The sequence below is a fragment of the Engraulis encrasicolus genome, chromosome 3 (assembly GCF_034702125.1).
Source record: "Engraulis encrasicolus isolate BLACKSEA-1 chromosome 3, IST_EnEncr_1.0, whole genome shotgun sequence".
In the NCBI taxonomy this organism is placed as follows: domain Eukaryota; kingdom Metazoa; phylum Chordata; class Actinopteri; order Clupeiformes; family Engraulidae; genus Engraulis; species Engraulis encrasicolus.
In genome coordinates, this window is record NC_085859.1 from 5,716,444 (window position 1) to 5,734,671 (window position 18,228).

Consider the following 18,228-nt stretch of genomic DNA (forward strand, 5'->3'; position numbering starts at 1 on the left):
TCTGGATCTGCGACATTGAATATTTTCTGGATCTGTCTTCTCGCATTTGTTGGGAACGTCCTCACCGCAGTGCTTGTCTTTCTCTTTTGATAAGGCTACTGTAAAATTAGTCCATCAATTAGGCCTAACAGGTGATTTTCTAACTGAGTATTGGCTGCAAGTTATTCATACATGTGGCGTAGTCTACGTGTACATGTGTCATTTTTCATATACCAGACATAAATGTTTATTTCTCGGAAGCCTTGGCGACTGCCTCATCGCGATGTGTTTTGATTTAATGCCTTGTAAATATCAATTGTTGGGAAACCTGCATTTTACTGCAGTATAACATGACCGTTTTTTCCGCAGTCCTCACATTAAGTATTACCAATGCCTGATTTTATACACGCCGAAGTCAGGCTATTGCACGCAGCCTTTTTCCTTTTAAATTGGCTACCACCGAAACAGCGCCTTCACCTCGTGCTCGTGCATGTGCGCAAGATTTCACGGCAAAACCTGATTACGCACTTATTGATACATCCAGATTTTTCTGTCCGTAAGCAACTTTCAAGATTTATGTGCCCGCGCTTTCTTGGTAGGAAATCCACACACTTCTTCCCAGGGCAGCAGCTCCTGTGAAACAGACAGGTAAAGACATCAGGGCAGCATCTCCTGTGAAACAGACAGGTAAAGACATCAGGGCAGCATCTCCTGTGAAACAGACAGGTAAAGACATCAGGGCAGCGTTGTTACAGCCCTAGTGGCATCCCAACTAAAACACACATCTTACACCCAGGTACAGGTCTCTTGCAACCTGGTGACATCTCAACTAAAATACACCTTACACATACAGGTCTGATACAGGTCTGTGGCAGCCATGCCATTTTGGTTAGGGAGGTCTACTTAGGATCAGAGGGTTGCAGGTTCGAATCCCACCCTCATCCATGGCCTTAAAGAAAGGCGCCTAACCCCCATGGCCGTAGATTAGCCACATATGAGGGAAGGGAGGTCATATACTGTATACAACTGTCCACAGGGCCTGGACCACGATGGACATCAGCTTGGAGACAGGTAGCGACAAAACAAAATGATGTCTTTCAATTCAATAGTATTGCAGTACTACGGTAGTTAACTTTCAATGACTATTAGAGCGTGCCACTGGAGGTATGGCATGCATTAAGAGGCTACATCCTTTTCACACTTTGAAATGTACACTAATTGTAATCATTACAATGAAGCGTTTTTAGGACTGGGTCAGGGGTAGCATAGGAAATCCCATGTTGCTTTGCATAATCTAGGTCAAACCAGGTTTGAGGCTGTGTTGACATCATGTCATTGGCAGCACGTTTGAATTAAAAGACTGTGGAGGCTGTTAGAGGTCCTCAGTAATGACTTACTGTCTGGTGGCAGGAGACCCTTACTGTCTGCTCTTCTGACTGGGAGTTCAGGATCAGTATCTGCAGACCAACACAGAAACACACATTCACCCACATGCATCTCACATCCAATTGCTTGGGAGGTCTGGGCATCACTGGATATAAATATTGAAACATGGATACATGACACATGGTTTCATGTTTCTGAATAGATTGCAATATAATATTGATCCTGTTCCATCTTATCATTAAAATCATGCTGTATGTTTTAGTGATACAAAGATGTAGATCTGGTGTTTGTACCACCTCATGCCTTACACCTGTAAAGAGATCATGTACGCATAGTGTAGTGTAGTGTAGTGTAGTGTAGTGTAGAACACACAGATCCAAAATACTTTTTTCAGCCAATTTTCTTAAAAGTATGGACATAAAATGTGCATGGAACCGCATTCCTGCGGTAAGCATATACCAGGCCAGCAGACTGGCATCATGTAAAGACATACTATATGCATCTCACACCAGACTGGCATCATGTAAAGACATACTGTATGCATCTCACGCCAGACTGGCATCATGTAAAGGCAGACTGGCATCATGTAAAGACATACTATATGTATCTCACGCCAGACTGGCATCATGTAAAGGTGCATGTATCTCACGCCAGACTGGCATCATGTAAAGGTGCATGTATCTCACGCCAGACTGGCATCATGTAAAGACGCATGTATCTCACGCCAGACTGGCATCATGTAAAGACATACTATATGTATCTCACGCCAGACTGGCATCATGTAAAGACATACTATATGCATCTCACGCCAGACTTGCATTATGTAAAGGCGTATGTATCTCACGCCAGACTGGCATCATGTAAAGGTGCATGTATCTCACGCCAGACTGGCATCATGTAAAGACGCATGTATCTCACGCCAGACTGGCATCATGTAAAGACATACTATATGCATCTCACGCCAGACTGGCATCATGTAAAGACATACTATATGCATCTCACGCCAGACTGGCATCATGTAAAGACGCATGTATCTCACGCCAGACTGGCATCATGTAAAGACATACTATATGCATCTCACGCCAGACTGGCATCATGTAAAGGTGCATGTATCTCACGCCAGACTGGCATCATGTAAAGACGCATGTATCTCACGCCAGACTGGCATCATGTAAAGACGTATGTATCTCACGCCAGACTGGCATCATGTAAAGACGCATGTATCTCACGCCAGACTGGCATCATGTAAAGACATACTATATGCATCTCACGCCAGTGCATTCCGCGTTGACATGCGACACCCTTACAGGTTAAGTCGTGGTCCTCATGGTTTGCGCAACTTTCCAGTCATGTTGGCAACATTCTGTAGCCAAAGCGAATTTCTGTTGCTCAACACGAAAATGCTTCTGTTGTGACCTGACCAAAACCAAACCCATGCCTAAATCTTACCAAAACCTGCCTAAATCTTACCTGTTGTGACCTGACCAAAACATGCCTAAATCTTACCTGTCAGTAAAGCAATGCTTCTGTTGTGACCTGACCAAAACAAAATCTGCCTAAATCTTACCCGTCAGTAAAGCAATGCTTCTGTTGTGACCTGACTAGGGGTGGGTATTGGCAAAGGGTTCACGATTCGATGCGCATCACGATACACATGCCACGATGCGATTCTATCATGATGCATTGCGATTCATGTACTACGGTGATGCATTGCGATATTTACTTCAGTAAATATGTAAAATACAGCTTATTTGTCAGTTGCTGTGTAGGGGTGGGCGATATGGGCAAAAAAAATTATCTCGATAATTTTTAGAATTTTCACGATAACGATAATTTGACGATAATTTCCAAAAACACTTGCAAAAACAAGTAGGGCCTATTCCGGGGGGGGGGGGGGGGGGTTGGGGGTAATCAATGTGTACCGTAATATGGGAATTTGGCATGGCAGGGAAGGGTGAGTAAAGCAGAACATTGTAGGCCTATGTAGCCTAAAACTGCATGTTACCAAGAGGTCTGCATAAATGATGGCATGTCTACATCACAGAGCATGGCAGTATACCAAAGCTACACATTTATGCTGTCTATGATTTGTGCATGATTCCAGACTAATTTCAATTCTGCACTGGAGGTAGTAGTGCTGCATTTGTGTTTTAACTGGGGAGGGACAGAGAGTTGGGGAAAAAATGCTGTGCTGAAGAGCTTTCACTTTTTGAATTTAATAATATGCATATGCTGGACTGTAAAGTAATACTTCATCACTTGTCATGAAAACATATCCATGTAAAAAAAAAATGTTTTATGATTGCTAATGATTCTGTTAGAGGACAGTCATTTTTGACTGGAAACAGTGCATTTGTAGATAGGAAGCAGAACCTAACTATGGCAGCTGCAAATTGCATGTGTTGGATTTCACACATTGTAATTTAACTCACTGCGCGAGTCTAACTTAACATCACTTGTCCACCAAAGCAGTTATGATATCTATACATGCAGGTGGGTGTTTGAGTAGTGAGTAACAGCCAATCTAGTTGTAGAGAACAACATTGCTTAGCTTAGTTCGCTAACTAGCATGCTAACGCGATTTCTCAGACCAGAGACAAAGCTATTTCTCTTCCAAACTATTTGGCTTTCCATAATCACAGACAGTTGCTGATTAAAGCACATAGTTCCAAAACGCCCTCAGCATCATGCAATGGCTGGTTTAATGGTTGAATTCCTCATGTAAATCCACCATTTGGATAACAGCAACTCTCCTTCACTGCCCAGCAGCAGCAGCGCTGCACATGACACAGACACTCCGTCTGCCAAAACGCTGCAGCCCGCCCCCCTCAACACTGTCTGCTCATTGGTTCACAGACTTATTCTCCAGTTCACAACAACATTACTATTGGCTCAAAGGCTTGGCTGTCGTTGCTGTCTGGAGGAGTCCTGTCACAGCGCTTTGTTGAGTTTAGCGACTTCATAAAAATATCTCGATATTGCAAAATTACTCGTCAAAACAACATTCACGATAACTTCGCAGACGACATGTATCGCCCACCCTTATTGCTGTGTAGCTTTCTTAAGTCAGTTCATTCTATTTAAGCATTCTATCATCTGGGAGAGAGCTTACATCACAACAGAAATAATACCTATTCTCTACTGAACAAAATAACCCGTGGCAAATAGAATTTTATTGTTATCAAATAATCAGTTGTCATGAATCCATGCAGTATATTGAGAAAATAAGTATCACGATACCTTGTCATGAATCGATGCATTGTATCGTGAGAGTAAGTATCGCGATGCATCGATATGACGATTATTTTGCACACCCCTAGACCTAACCAAAACCTGCCTAAATCTTACCTGTCAGTAAAGCAATGCTTCTGTTGTGACCTAACCAAAACCTGCCTAAATCTTACCTGTCAGTAAAGCAATGCTTCTGTTGTGACCTGACCAAAACCTGCCTAAATCTTACCTGTTGTGACCTGACCAAAACATGCCTAAATCTTACCTGTCAGTAAAGCAATGCTTCTGTTGTGACCTGACCAAAACATGCCTAAATCTTACCCGTCAGTAAAGCAATGCTTCTGTTGTGACCTGACCAAAACATTAGTGGTGTCAACAATGATCGATTCGGCGATCCGAATCGATCCGGGGGATGTACGATCCAGATCCAGATCCAGATCCGGCAAGTTCCAGAATCAATCCGGCAATTTTTTTAAGTTTCAATACTCAATTAAGTTAAGTTTCAATATTCATTACTTCCATGGATATTTCGGGAGCAAATGAATGTTAAATTAAATAAAAACACTTCAAAACATTGCAAGACTGATACAGACTGACACAGAAAACAGCCAATAAATTGTTGCTCAGTATCTGACTACTTGTATTTCCTCATCATGGCTGAACATTTGCTTTTCAGTAGAAATGTAATGCATTGTAGAATCGAATCGGATCGGAATCGGATCTAATAGAATCGAATCGAATCGGATCTACTACCTCCCGAATCGTGATCGAATCGGATCGTGAGGGCAGTGCCGATCCACACCACTAGAAAACATGCCTAAATCTTACCCGTCAGTAAAGCAATGCTTCTGTTGTGACCTGACCAAAACATGCCTAAATCTTACCCGTCAGTAAAGCAATGCTTCTGTTGTGACCTGACCAAACCCATGCCTAAATCTTACCCGTCAGTAAAGCAATGCTTCTGCTACTTTACTGTTGCCAAGAACAGTAAAACATCAAGGGAAATGGCAAATTGGTTACGAAAGAGTGCACAAACGCAATATACAATTCAAATCAGTGTGTCATCTTACTTTTATGATGACATGTTGGGGTCAGTGTGTGTGTGAGTGTGTGTGTGTGTGTGTGTGTGTGTGTGTGTGTGTGTGTGTGTGTGTGTGTGTGTGTTTATGAGGTGGAGACTCACACTGTATGCTCTCGAGGATCTGGACATAGGTCACTGCAACAAGATTTAAAAAAAAGTACAAAAAGTCAAAATGGTCATGTCCCACCTTAAACAGCTAATTGGGAATTGTTATAATTTAGAGCTTCATCAAACCTGCTGCAGATATCTTGACTTTTTCCTGCTTGAGGATTGAATCTAATTTCTTTTTTAGTGAAGACACAGATTCCTTCAGGGGCCCCAACGGGACGCTTTGGCTGACAGTCACGCTGGTTGAGATTGTGCTGAAAGGCCTCCCAGTGATGGACACAATGTTCTGCACATAGAAACACACACACTAGGGTGAGGTAGACCTACTGACATGAGCCCTTGGTCAGCAGAACATTAACAGTAGGGCTGTCATAGCCTGATTATCCTCTGCTTGGGTCATTCCATGTCAATTCACATGATTCCCTAGAATCTCCCCACATGACCCTCTCCGATTTACCCGATATCTCACATACAGGTACCTTTTGATGTCAATTGAAAGAATATCAAGTATTAGCACCCTACGTCCAACGGTTGCAGAGATGAAGCCCTCCAAGGTTGGGGTGCCACGCCCACTTTTCAAGCCTGTGAATTGCATACAAGCAGATTTGAACACCTCTGGTTTTAGTTTGAAGGAAGATACAGGCCTAAAAATCACCATGGCCCCTCAATATGACCCCGTCTACCAGATGATGTACTTACAAATGCCATGCCTTGATTATTTTTGGCTATATTAAGCCTTAAGAACTGAATTTGTGAAACGCGTGTTGAGTCTTGCCATTTTGGGGTTCCAGATCTTGGAAACTATGTATGCTTTGGGAGTTGTAATTGAATTTCCATCATATTTGGGAACTGTACGGTGTATTCCAAAAAATGTAGGGCGCTCAGACTTTAAAAGATAAAATAGGAGGAACTCAAAAACGGCTTTGGGACAAAATTACCTTACGGTACCTTCTACTTCAGGCCTCAAATTAACCATGTGGGCACTTGATGACTGGAACGCCCTTTTAACCCCATGTACAGTAGCACTGTATCAAACATTCAAGCTTGGAAAAACTTTGTTTTTCAAAGTTCTTCATATTAATCTTGGCCTTCAAAGTATATGTTTTTCTCTATATCTTATCACAGTGTCTGTTTTGTCTGCTGCTATCTGCTGGTCAAAAAAAGTAACAACAGCGTAATGTAAGAAAACAAAAGGGTATGGTAAATCTTGCCCATAATTTGTGTCAAAGTTCTGTTACCCTTTAGTCCAGAAAACAACCCTACGATATGGTGTGATAGTGCTCCCAAGATTGAAATGATCTATCATTAGCCTTTTGCAACCTGTTCTACGTATACACTATCATCGTTTTTATTTATATTTTTATTGTATAATGTTGGCAAAGGTGAAAAAAGAAAATGAATGAAGTCAATATCGCAATGCATCGCAATAATACATGTATCGCAATGCATCGTGATAGTATTGCCATGTTTTGAACACTGGGTCATTCCATGTCAATTCACACGCCTTCCCCATATACTTCGAAGGCCAAGATTAATATGAAGAACTTTGAAAAACAAAGTTTTTCAAAGCTTGAATGTTTGATACAGTGCTACTGTACATGGGGTTAAAAGGGCGTTCCAGTCATCAAGTGCCCACATGATTAATTTGAGGCCTGAAGTAGAGGGTACCGTAAGTTAATTTTGTCCCAAAGCCGTTTTTGAGTTCCTCCTATTTTATCTTTTAAAGTCTGAGCGCCCTACATTTTTTGGAATACACTGTACAGTTCCCAAATATGATGGAAATTCAATTACAACTCCCAAAACATACATAGTTTCCAAGAACTGGAACCCCAAAATGGCAAGACTCTTCAACACACGTTTCACAAATTCAGTTTTTAAGGCTTAATATAGCCAAAAATAATCAAGGCATGACATTTGTAAGTACATCATCTGGTAGACGGGGTCATCTTGAGGGGCCATGGTGATTTTTAGGCCTGTATCTTCCTTCAAACTAAAACCAGAGGTGTTCAAATCGGCTTGTATGCAATTCACAGGCTTGAAAAGTGGGCATGGCACCCCAACTTTGGAGGGCTTCATCTCCGCAACCGTTGGACGTAGGGTGCTAATACTTGATATTCTTTCAATTGACATCAAAAGGTACCTGTATGTGAGATATCGGGTAAATCGGAGAGGGTCATGTGGGGAGATTCTAGGGAATCATGTGAATTGACATGGAATGACCCCATTGCAAAAAATAATGTCGACTACCTTGAGGAAATGGATGGGATCCTGTGTCAGTGAAAGCTGCTTCATCTCGGCGTCTGTCCTCTTCAGCTCAGCAATCTCCTGCTCCAGTCGCTTCAGGAGTCCTTCAGCCCGTCTCACCTCAGCCTTCTCCTGAGCTCTGATCAGCTCTGTCACCTCAGAGCGCCTTCTCTTAATGGAGCGGATCATCGCAGTAAACATCCTTTCACTCTCCTCCACTGCTGTCTGTGCACCAGACTGATAGGACACAGACACACACACACACACACTGGCTTTAGTCAGGACCAGAGGTTGCGCTAGACTTTTTCACAGTCCGTCATTTTGACGGACAGGGTCGAAAAAAATCCGTCATCGCCTATTTTTTAAATTCGCCACCTAGTTTCTCAATGTGGGGGGTCGCAATTGCGGCCAATTGAGAGTAAACCGCTGTGAATACACCCCCTTTCACTCGACATTCATTCAACTTCGAGGATGGAGTCAATTTTGCTGTCCACTTTCTCTCTCTGCCTCCCTCATTGCATTGTTTAAAAAGCTGCAGATATCTCTCATGGCGCGCGTCTGATTCAGTGTTCAGCGCTATGGTCACCACAAGCACTTTTTTAAAAGACGCGTGCAGGGCTTTATCCAACAGCTGTCAGTCACTCGATTTGCTCTGATTAATGCACCGATTGTAATACAAAGGCGCAGTGTTAAATAATATTCGCGTTGGACTTCACATGCACGATGGAAAGGAAAGCCGTCTTGAAGCAGAAGGTGTAGCCCAGACAGTAGATAAAGGCACTGAAGCCTACAACAGGAAGACGACCAGATTTCGCAAAACTTTGTTGAAAAATGTCAGCGACGGTAAAGGGAACCTCTCCATACGTAGCCCCATCGGCTTATATGTTGCCTCTGGGAGCGCGGTAAAGTTGTCTGAATAAAAAATATATCGCCTATAATGGGTGAACCAGCTATCGAAATGAGAGAAGGTTAGCCGTTTCTGGCAACGTTTGCCAAGTTGTAAGTTGCGTTGCCTGGTAATAGGCCTATTTTGGTTCTTGAATATCCGTCGTTTTTATTAGTTAATGTTCTGAAGCCGTTTTAGACCTGCGTTGCCTTTGAGTGAAGGTTCTGGCTAGCAAACGTGCTATTCGCATATTTGTTTAGGGTAGGGTGGGGCAAAACGCCCCCCTTAAGGAAAGTGTAACTTTTCTCTAAGCAGAAGTAAGCCATATGATTTAGTTTTTGTCACAGTTTTTGGTGGCAGTGACATGATTAATAATCCATCACGGAAATTGTTACAAATTAATTGTTTATTCATATTTTAACAAAAACAAAACTGGGTGTGAGGGGGGCGTTTTACCCCACCAGTGGGGCAAAACGCCCCCTGAGATGGGGTAAAATGACCCCCTTTGATACTAGCCTGTTTGCTTCATATATCATCACCAAAGTGACCAGAGTATGAATTTTAACCTCTGAAAAGAAAAGAGAGGTAATATTTTCAACAGTGCAGTATATCGTATTCATATTTATTTAAGGATGATATGAATTAACAAATATAGGCCTAATATGCATAAATCTGAACAGTCAAATGTAAAATACAAGCTAAATTTAGCATGAATAAACATATATTGTGAATAAATATAGGCCTATACCACAATAACTAGGCTAAATGTATATATGAAAATAAATACATGCATTAATAAATATAATAGGCCTATTATACAATAGGCTAGTTATTAGCCTTAGCTAACTGTGCTAACTCTGCTAGCATATTAAATAGCTGAGGTAACTTAGCCTAAATATTTTAGGTTTTGTTCAAATATTCAGATTTTAACATCTGTTTACACCATGAAATATAAAAAATGTCTTTTTTTGACAAAGTAATGTTAATAATAATGTTATTATAGCCTAATATTGTGATAGTCCCCTGGGGGCGTTTTGCCCCTCTGCATAGGGGGCGTTTTACCCCACAAGCTGTTTTTTCAAAAAATGGTCAAGTTATTCAAATGTAATTGTATTCATTATAAACAGCCTATATGCTCTGAAACTAGGCTACAGACTTCACTCTTCTTCTATTACATAGGCCTAATACTGCAATATAATGCTTAACTACATTTTTATAAACACTTGTTTACTCACATCTGAAAATTACATCAATACCATGTAAATCGTTTCCCTTCAAAAAATACTTTGTTTCAGTCGTTTTTTCTGGAAAATGTGTATATCCCCGTTGTCAACGTAATGCATAGAAACAGTGAAAATGTATATTTAAGCCCTCTAGTGGTTATTTAGGGAAAACAGGTGGGGGGGCATATTGCCCCGTAGGGGCGTTTTACCCCACCCTACCCTATGTTTCAAGCGAGGAGTTATGAAAGAATGCTTATATGAAGGGCGATAGAGGGACAACTTCGTAATTGGCAGAAAATCAGATAGTCGGTAAATGTAGGCTTAGGTCTACAAATAGTTCTGAATCTTAAAGTCGAAGTCTTAGTTATTTCAATTCATTATTTTGAGCAAGTGCAGAGGCGCGCGCTCTGCTGCAGCCAGCCGCACAGCCCAGCTGCGGCGCATGGTATGACAAGCAAGGAGAGAGGGAGAAAGGCAAACGATAGTAGCATGAAATTATCTGCGCTGATAACTATGTCTAATTGAAATGCATATTTGCTCTACTCGATAGAGGCGTAGGCCTATTTAAACTTGTGATTTATTTATCATCACCCTGAATATTGATCCGTCAAAATGACGGACAGGCTTCAGAATTTTCCGTCATCCTTCAAAAAAATCCGTCAATGACGGACGTTTGTCAGTTAACGCGACCTCTGGTCAGGACAGTAAGGACTCCTTTACTTAAAATGGTCAATTGCCATTTCTCCAACATAATCAAGTTAGATAGCGGTAAATGTCTATATAATGAAAATATGAAATATATTTCCCTATATCATCAAAAATGTTTGATATTGGTATATGTCTATATAATCAAATATTCAATTTCTTTACGTCACTATATTGTAGCATTGCTTATGAATTCAACTGGGTTGGCGATGTGCTAATTTACACTGAGACCAAATCCACGTAAGCATTGGGAGTTCCTCTGGCAAACAGTATTAGAGCCATGCTTGTGTCACAGCTCATCATAGGTAACTACCGTATTGGTATGAATATAAGACATGGTTTTTGTTATAAAAATAGTACTCTAAAAAGCAGGGCCGTCTTAGACTAGGCCTAAATAACATCTATTTTTTTTTTTTTTTTAACTTTACCTGAATGCGACCATTATGCTTCACAACAATGCCACAACACTCAATAATGGATAGGTTAAGAGATAGATTTGTCCATATCAAATTTGCAGATGTTTGTTACGTGATGACTGTTGCACCGCACGTCTATCAACTATCAATGTCAACGCGATGCGGCCGACAGTGCAAGAGGGAAAACACAACAGTCAATCGCGGCTTGTTGCTCTGCTTTTATTTGTGTTCGGTTTTACAGTCTCATCAGGAAAGCTTTGGTTGTTCTCTCTGGTCACCCGACAACACCACTTGAAACTAAAGAAATGAAGGGTGATTTGACGAACAACCTGTAGCCTAAGTTTTGGATGCTGTCATCATCAGCCAATCAATGGTCATCTGTGTGCGCGAGAGAGCGGCGCCTTTGACAAGCGTGCCTATTTTTACGATTATGGTTAGGGCAAGAGATTGTCTTGTTCATATAAAATCACTAAGAGTTTTACCCTTGGCACGAAATGAATGCCAATCGGACGTCTAGTGTCAACGTGGTGCTGATAGCAGCACATGGGTTTCAAATGCAATGCGTCAATCTGCTTTTGGTCACGTTCGGTTTCTACAGTCCAACGGAAAACTTTGGATGCATAAAATGAACGGCGATTTGGCGAGACGGCTGCTGGTTAGGCTAGATATTGCTGTCAACTAAGCATTTTGCAAAATCTGTGCATTGCACAATAGGTAGCCTATCTCTACTGGACTGGTTGCCTGGCTGGCGCAGACTAATGCTCTGAGTGTAGGCTATGTTGCGTCGCACTTAGAACAGGCGTGCCCAGGCAGCTGTAGGTGCTTGACAGGTAAAGTGAGTAAAGAAAGGAAAAGGATATGAGTAGCCATCTGTAGTCTTTTATCATGAAAAATTCATGAAAATTATATTGTGAAATTTGTTCTATGTAAAAAGCCTCATATTTTCCAGCAAATTAAAGGAACACTGTGTGAGATTTTTAGTTGTTTATTTCCAGAATTCATGCAGCCCATTCACTAAATGTTACCTTTTTCATGAACTTACCACCAGCATCAAATTCTAAGTATTCATTATGACTGGAAAAATTGCACTTTTCATACATGAAAAGGGGGATCTTCTCCATGGTCCGCCATTTTGAATTTCCAAAAATAGCCATTTTTAGCTGCAAAAATTACTGTACTTGGACCATACTAGAAAATATTTGTTTATTACTTAGTAAACTTTCATGTAAAGATCAAATTTGGCAATAAGCAGCCCAGTTTCAATGAGCAGCATAGCTGCAGTACCTTGTTTTGAACATTTCCTGCACAGTGTGCCTTTAAAAACTGCATTTTGAAAGAAGTTTCCCATGTGAAACAAAATTTAGTCTTCACAAAACTTTTTTCCCCCCAAAACATGAGCCTGAAAATGGGGGTTGTCTTATATTCAGGATCGTCTTATACAGCTCCAGGCCTTTTTATTAGAATAGCATGAAAAAGTTGATTTATTTCCATAATTTCATCAATAATGTTAAACTGTCATGGATTGTAGATTCATGGCCCAGTTTCTTAACTATTCCAGTCATTATTTTTTTTCTTTTTATATACGTTGGCCTTCCAGCTCAAAAAACCCATGAATTGGGGAATTCGCAGCATTAGAATATTGTAATAAAATCACATTTTTCTTCATCAAAATTCGGTCACATTAAATCAGTTGAAATTTGATACTTTCTATATAACATGCAATGTTCAATACTTGGTTAGGACTCTCTCTGTCTTAATAACGGCCATGATGCGTTTAACATTGAAGTCAATGACAAAAACAGTGCATGGGAGTTATGGAAGCCCAGATATCCTTGATGCTTTGCTGTTAGCTGTTCTTGTTTGTTGACCTGGTGACCCTCACTTCACTCTTCAACATACCCTGTAGATTTCCATGCCACGATTTGGCGCTAACTCACCAGTTTAATTCTAAATCACCAGAAATGAAACCCCATTTAAAATGAATTGGGTTTAATTTCTGTTGAGTTAGAATTAAACTGGCGAGTTAACACCAAAACGTGGCATGGAAATCTTCGGGTATATTGAAGAGGGAAGTGTGGGGCACCAAGTCAACAAACAAGAACAGCTGACAGCAAAGCATCAATAGCCTTGGTCTCATTAGCCGCGCTTCAGCGGCCCGGGGCCGCCCGGGGCTCAGGAGAGTGGCCGGCTCGGAGCTGCCGGCCCGGGCCATTTTTTGCCTGATCGGACTCATAGCCGACCCCAGGCACATTCAGGTACACGCCTTGTTTGTGAAACGTCAGTCGGGCACAGCCCACTTTCGCCCCAAATCACAGAAGGACAACAACAGAACGACAAAGGAGGAGAATAAAATGGAGCAAACTCTGCTGGAGCAGGTCGCCGTTTGGCTCGTAGCCTACGGACAAAGACGACAAGAACTGCAAAGAAAATGGCTTGCCTTTCAAGAACAGTTTTATTACATGGCAAAGTTGTCGATTCAGAAGCTGTATGGGACGCAGCGCATGTTAAGAAGACAAAGACGCATGAAAATACGAGCAGCTCGACAACTGAGAGTGAACAGAAGGAGACGTGCGAACATGCCCAGTTAATCCCCCCAATCGCGCACAGAAGCATGAGCCCCGGACATAGCGAGACATGAATGTGCAGGTAATTGAATAAGTTACCATGTGAAAGGAGACCAAATCCCTGAGACATAGCACCTTCATCAGTTGCTATACTTAGAAAATTATATCATAGCCCCGGACATAGCGACACACCCCCTCGTTGCGGCGTGCCACCTGTCTATTCATTCATGTTATTTCCATCCATTTGACATTAAAGCCCTTGTGTAAATTTCAAACTGTGTTTGGCGATCAGTCTGAAACGTGCGATATAGCCTACCAGACCTTCGGCGATAATAGCGCAAAAGCTAAATAAGCCGACATAAATGTCATGTGTGAGTATTTGTGAGACACTTTTTATTGGTGTCCAGTGGAAAGCATGCCAAATCACGATAATGGCACAAGAGTTGGCGGCTAAAAGCAGAAAAAAGCTGACATGACTTAGCTATGACATCCCAAGTTTAAGTGTAGTGGTGCCCATGATCCGATAACAACAAAAAAGTTATGTTGACTAAATAACTTTAAAAACACAAACAGAAGTGCCAAGGTTGCATCCTATGAAATTATGCCATAAGAAAGCCAAACACCCCAAACTAATGCTTAACCATAATTTGCCCAGAATTTAGCGAGAAGTCCCCCATGCAGCCACATTATTACACAGAGGTTGACCCCGCCTCCGAGCCTCAGCGGTGCTTGCTGGCCCATCGAATTCGACGGGCCAGGGAAATCGGCCCTTAGCCCCACAACCTGGCCCGGCGGCCATCTTTAGCACCTAGCCCCCTTTTGATGAGATCACCGTCAGCCCCCTTTTGTCCGGGCCAGCCCGGGGCTGGCCCTGCAATGAGACCAAGGCTAATGATATCTGAGCTTCCATAAATCCCATGCACTGTTTTTGCCATTGACTTCAATGTTAAACGCATCATGGCCGTTATGAAGACAGGCAATGTCCTACCCAAGTATTGAACATTGCATGTTATGTAGAAAGTACCAAATTTCAACTGATTTAATGTGACCCGAATTTTGATGAAGAAAAATGTGATTTTATTACAATATTCTACTGCTGCGAATTCCCCAATTCATGGGTTTTTTGAGCTGGAAGGCCAACGTATATAAAAAGAAAAAAAAATAATGATTGGAATAGTTAAAAAACTGGGCCATGAATCTACAATCCATGACAGTTTAACATTATTGATGGAATTATGGAAATAAATAAACTTTTTCATGCTATTCTAATAAAAAGGCCTGGAGCTGTATTTGGGCCAATACGGTACTCTATCACCGTATAACCGTAAACCTGCTAATGCTGCAGATTGTCTTCTCCTCTGGTGAGTTCTCACCTTGAGAGTCTCCACAGCCTTCCTCAGCTCCTGCAGCTCCTTCTCCTTCAACTGGATTATCTGCTGGCATCTTTTCTGGCTCTTTCCAAAATCATCCTGGATCAACAGGGATCAAAGTAAAGATTTTTAATTGATGGTTTATTTCTGGGTGTGCCATGGCATGCAAATCACGAGTTGTTTGGCAGTAATTCATTATTCAAAAGCAGTTGATGCTAGTGGCCTCAGTTTGCATGTGAAGCAACCATGACAACAGAGCACACCGATAATGAACTTTGTGAATTTTGTTCACTTTAGGTATTGGGTGCGTCTAATAAATACCATGTGCATAAACTACAGAAATTATAAAGAGAATGTAAGACGACCTTTCATCTAATAAAAACTCTGGTTCGTCTCCTATGCTGCACATAGGGTGACCATGTCCGTGACAGGAAAACGGCAGACACATTTTAGGAAGGGGGGTGTGGGGGTCCTCCCCCAAGAAAAGTAGTGTTTTTTAGATGCAATTTCATGCATATTAATGCATTTTTGTCAAGGCACTGAAAAGGAGGACTGTCCTCCCTAGAGGACGTCTGGCCACCCCATGGGTTAAAGTCATTCCATATTAAAATAGCATTTTGTTCCCTTTCGGTGTGTCTTAAATACCATGTGCATAAACAGCAGAAATGCATTCAAATGAATCAATGCATATAGGACACTCTAACCCCCATGCCTAGAAAGAGGCCTAACTTTTCCTGCCACCATAAATGACAGGATCTCGATCTGTCTTCCTGCATTAAGGACCATTTCAGTCAATTTCAATATGCTGGATTGACCTGTGTGAAGTTGGCACCCCATATGTTGAAAACCTGATTTAAAGCATTTTGATTCGATTGTGCATCGTTTGTGCACGATTGTGCAGGCAAAATGAGCGTTTGTGCACAAACCCTCTTTAAGATATTTACATTTTAAGAGGTTGGTGACCTTAGGTCACTCAGCACCCCATTAACCTCCAAATGACTCAAAAATGGTTGGAATCGATTGTGCTTCGTTTGTGCAGGCAAAATTAATGTTTGTGCACAAACCATTTTTTAGTTATTTAACTTTTAATTTTTTGAAAGTAGGTCACTCAGCACCCCGTCAACATCCAAATGACTCGAAAATGGTTGGAATCGTTTGTGCTTCGTTTGTGCACGTTTGTGCAGGAAAAATTAACGTTTGTGCACAAATCGTTTTTATGCTATTTAACTTTTAATTTTTCGAAAGTAGGTCACTCAGTTCCCCGTCAACCTCCAGACTGATCCTCCATTGAGGCAGTCGGTTCATATGCAAAATAGGCTGCCTCAAAATGAATGTTTGTGCACAAACATTAATTTTGCCTGCACAAACGAAGCACAATCGATTCCAACCATTTATTGCATTTGGAGGTTAATGGGGTACTGAGTGACCTAAGGTCACCAACCTCTTAACATGTAAATATCTTAAAGAGGGTTTGTGCACAAACGCTCATTTTGCCTGCACAATCGTGCACAGACGATGCACAATCGAACCAGAATGCTTTTAATCAGATTTTCAACATATGGGGTGCCAACTTCACACAGGTGCTGGATTGCTCACGCTATCCTTGACTTGTCAGTAGCCTACCCGGTGATGCCACATTTTTCGGCTCAGCCCTTTCCGAGATATGAGCAATTCTAATGGGGGCAGCGTTTGTTTACTTAAAAAAATAATAATAATAACATAGGCCACCTACTCCTATGTTTTCCCAAAAGGTACCACTGTTTGCTAGTTATGTGCTGATGTTTTATAACCTGGCTTTTGCATGTTTTTGGGATAAAGAAAAAAAAAATGAAATGTAAACAAAGCGCTGCCCCCAATGACCAGGATCTCGGAAACGGCTGAAGGAAAAAAAATCTCAGGTAGGCTACTGACAAGTCCAGGGTAGTGAGAGGCCTACCAACCACAGACTATACAACTGCATGTTGAGATTGGCTGAACTGGTCCTTTAATAGCGTGCCGTGCACGCACACGCTCACACCCATTGCCGTTTCATGGGTGTGAAGGTGACACAGCATCTCAATTGAAACAGGGCAAGATGTGCGAAAGTGAATGTGGCAAATGAAAGATTAGCCTATTGTTCCATATGCAGCCTACCGTTTCCTGACGCCATTCGGCCGGAGCCACGATGGTCTCGTGGCATTTATGATCGTCCATCATACAGAGATAGCAGATCCAACTCTGGTCGGTGCGACAGAATATGTCAAAAACCTTCTTATGACGGGGGCAGACCATCTCCTGTAGCTGGCCCGTGGCATCGACCATGGTGTGATTTCTACCTGGGATAGCTTCATTGTGAGCTTTCAAGTGAGTGTCACAGTAGGATACCAAACACTCCAGACAGGACTTCACAGCTTTGAGTTTTCTCCCTGTGCAGTCGTTGGTAGCTTTGCGTTTTTTCCCTTTACAGACGTCGCAGGCCACATCACCAGGTCCAGCAGCACATTCGGAAGATGCAGTTTGTGTTCTGCTCTTCTTAATTTGATCCACAAGCTCAGCAATAATAATGTTTTTCTTTAAATCTGGTCTTTGAGGGAAAGTCTGTCTGCACTGGGGGCAGCTGTAAAAACCCCTTACGTCTTCCTCATTCCAGACGTTCTCAATACACACCAGACAAAAACTGTGTCCACAGTTGAGAGTCACCGGATCTTTCAGAAGATCTAAACAAACAGGACACTTGAAAAAATCCTGGTTACTTGCCAAAGCTTCAGCCATTTTCCCATGTGGCACGCACCACTGCCAACAGCTCCTCGGGTGAAACTTGCATAGAACTTGTTTTGAGTTCCGATTTACACGTGTGGCAGTGATGGTTCACTGCGTGTGGTGCTCCACGCCAAACTTCCTGGATGGGAGTGGCGTATTCGGTATTCTTGGAGTGTTGCTGCCATCGAGTGGCCATGCTTAGTAATTACACGTTAGGAGATTACAACGTGCATATGTGTACACTTCATGTAACTAGCCTACTCTTTCTACTATGCCTTGTAGGCCCTAATCTAGGA

The 18,228-nt window shown here is 41.9% G+C and overlaps 1 protein-coding gene across 1 annotated transcript in view; it reads right to left on the reverse strand.

The window, feature by feature from the left end:
• Positions 1-17,988, reverse strand: part of LOC134446472 (E3 ubiquitin-protein ligase TRIM47-like) — a 23,455-nt gene extending 5,467 nt beyond the window's left edge. The window contains exons 1-6 of the mRNA XM_063195841.1: positions 17,327-17,988; positions 15,197-15,292; positions 8,033-8,266; positions 5,912-6,071; positions 5,780-5,812; positions 1,377-1,436 (exon numbers count right to left, since the gene is read on the reverse strand). Coding sequence (XP_063051911.1) covers positions 1,377-1,436; positions 5,780-5,812; positions 5,912-6,071; positions 8,033-8,266; positions 15,197-15,292; positions 17,327-17,944 — 1,201 coding nt within the window. The 5' untranslated portion in view covers positions 17,945-17,988. The remainder of the gene's footprint in view (positions 1-1,376; positions 1,437-5,779; positions 5,813-5,911; positions 6,072-8,032; positions 8,267-15,196; positions 15,293-17,326) is intronic.
• Between the last annotated feature and the right edge of the window lie 240 nt (positions 17,989-18,228).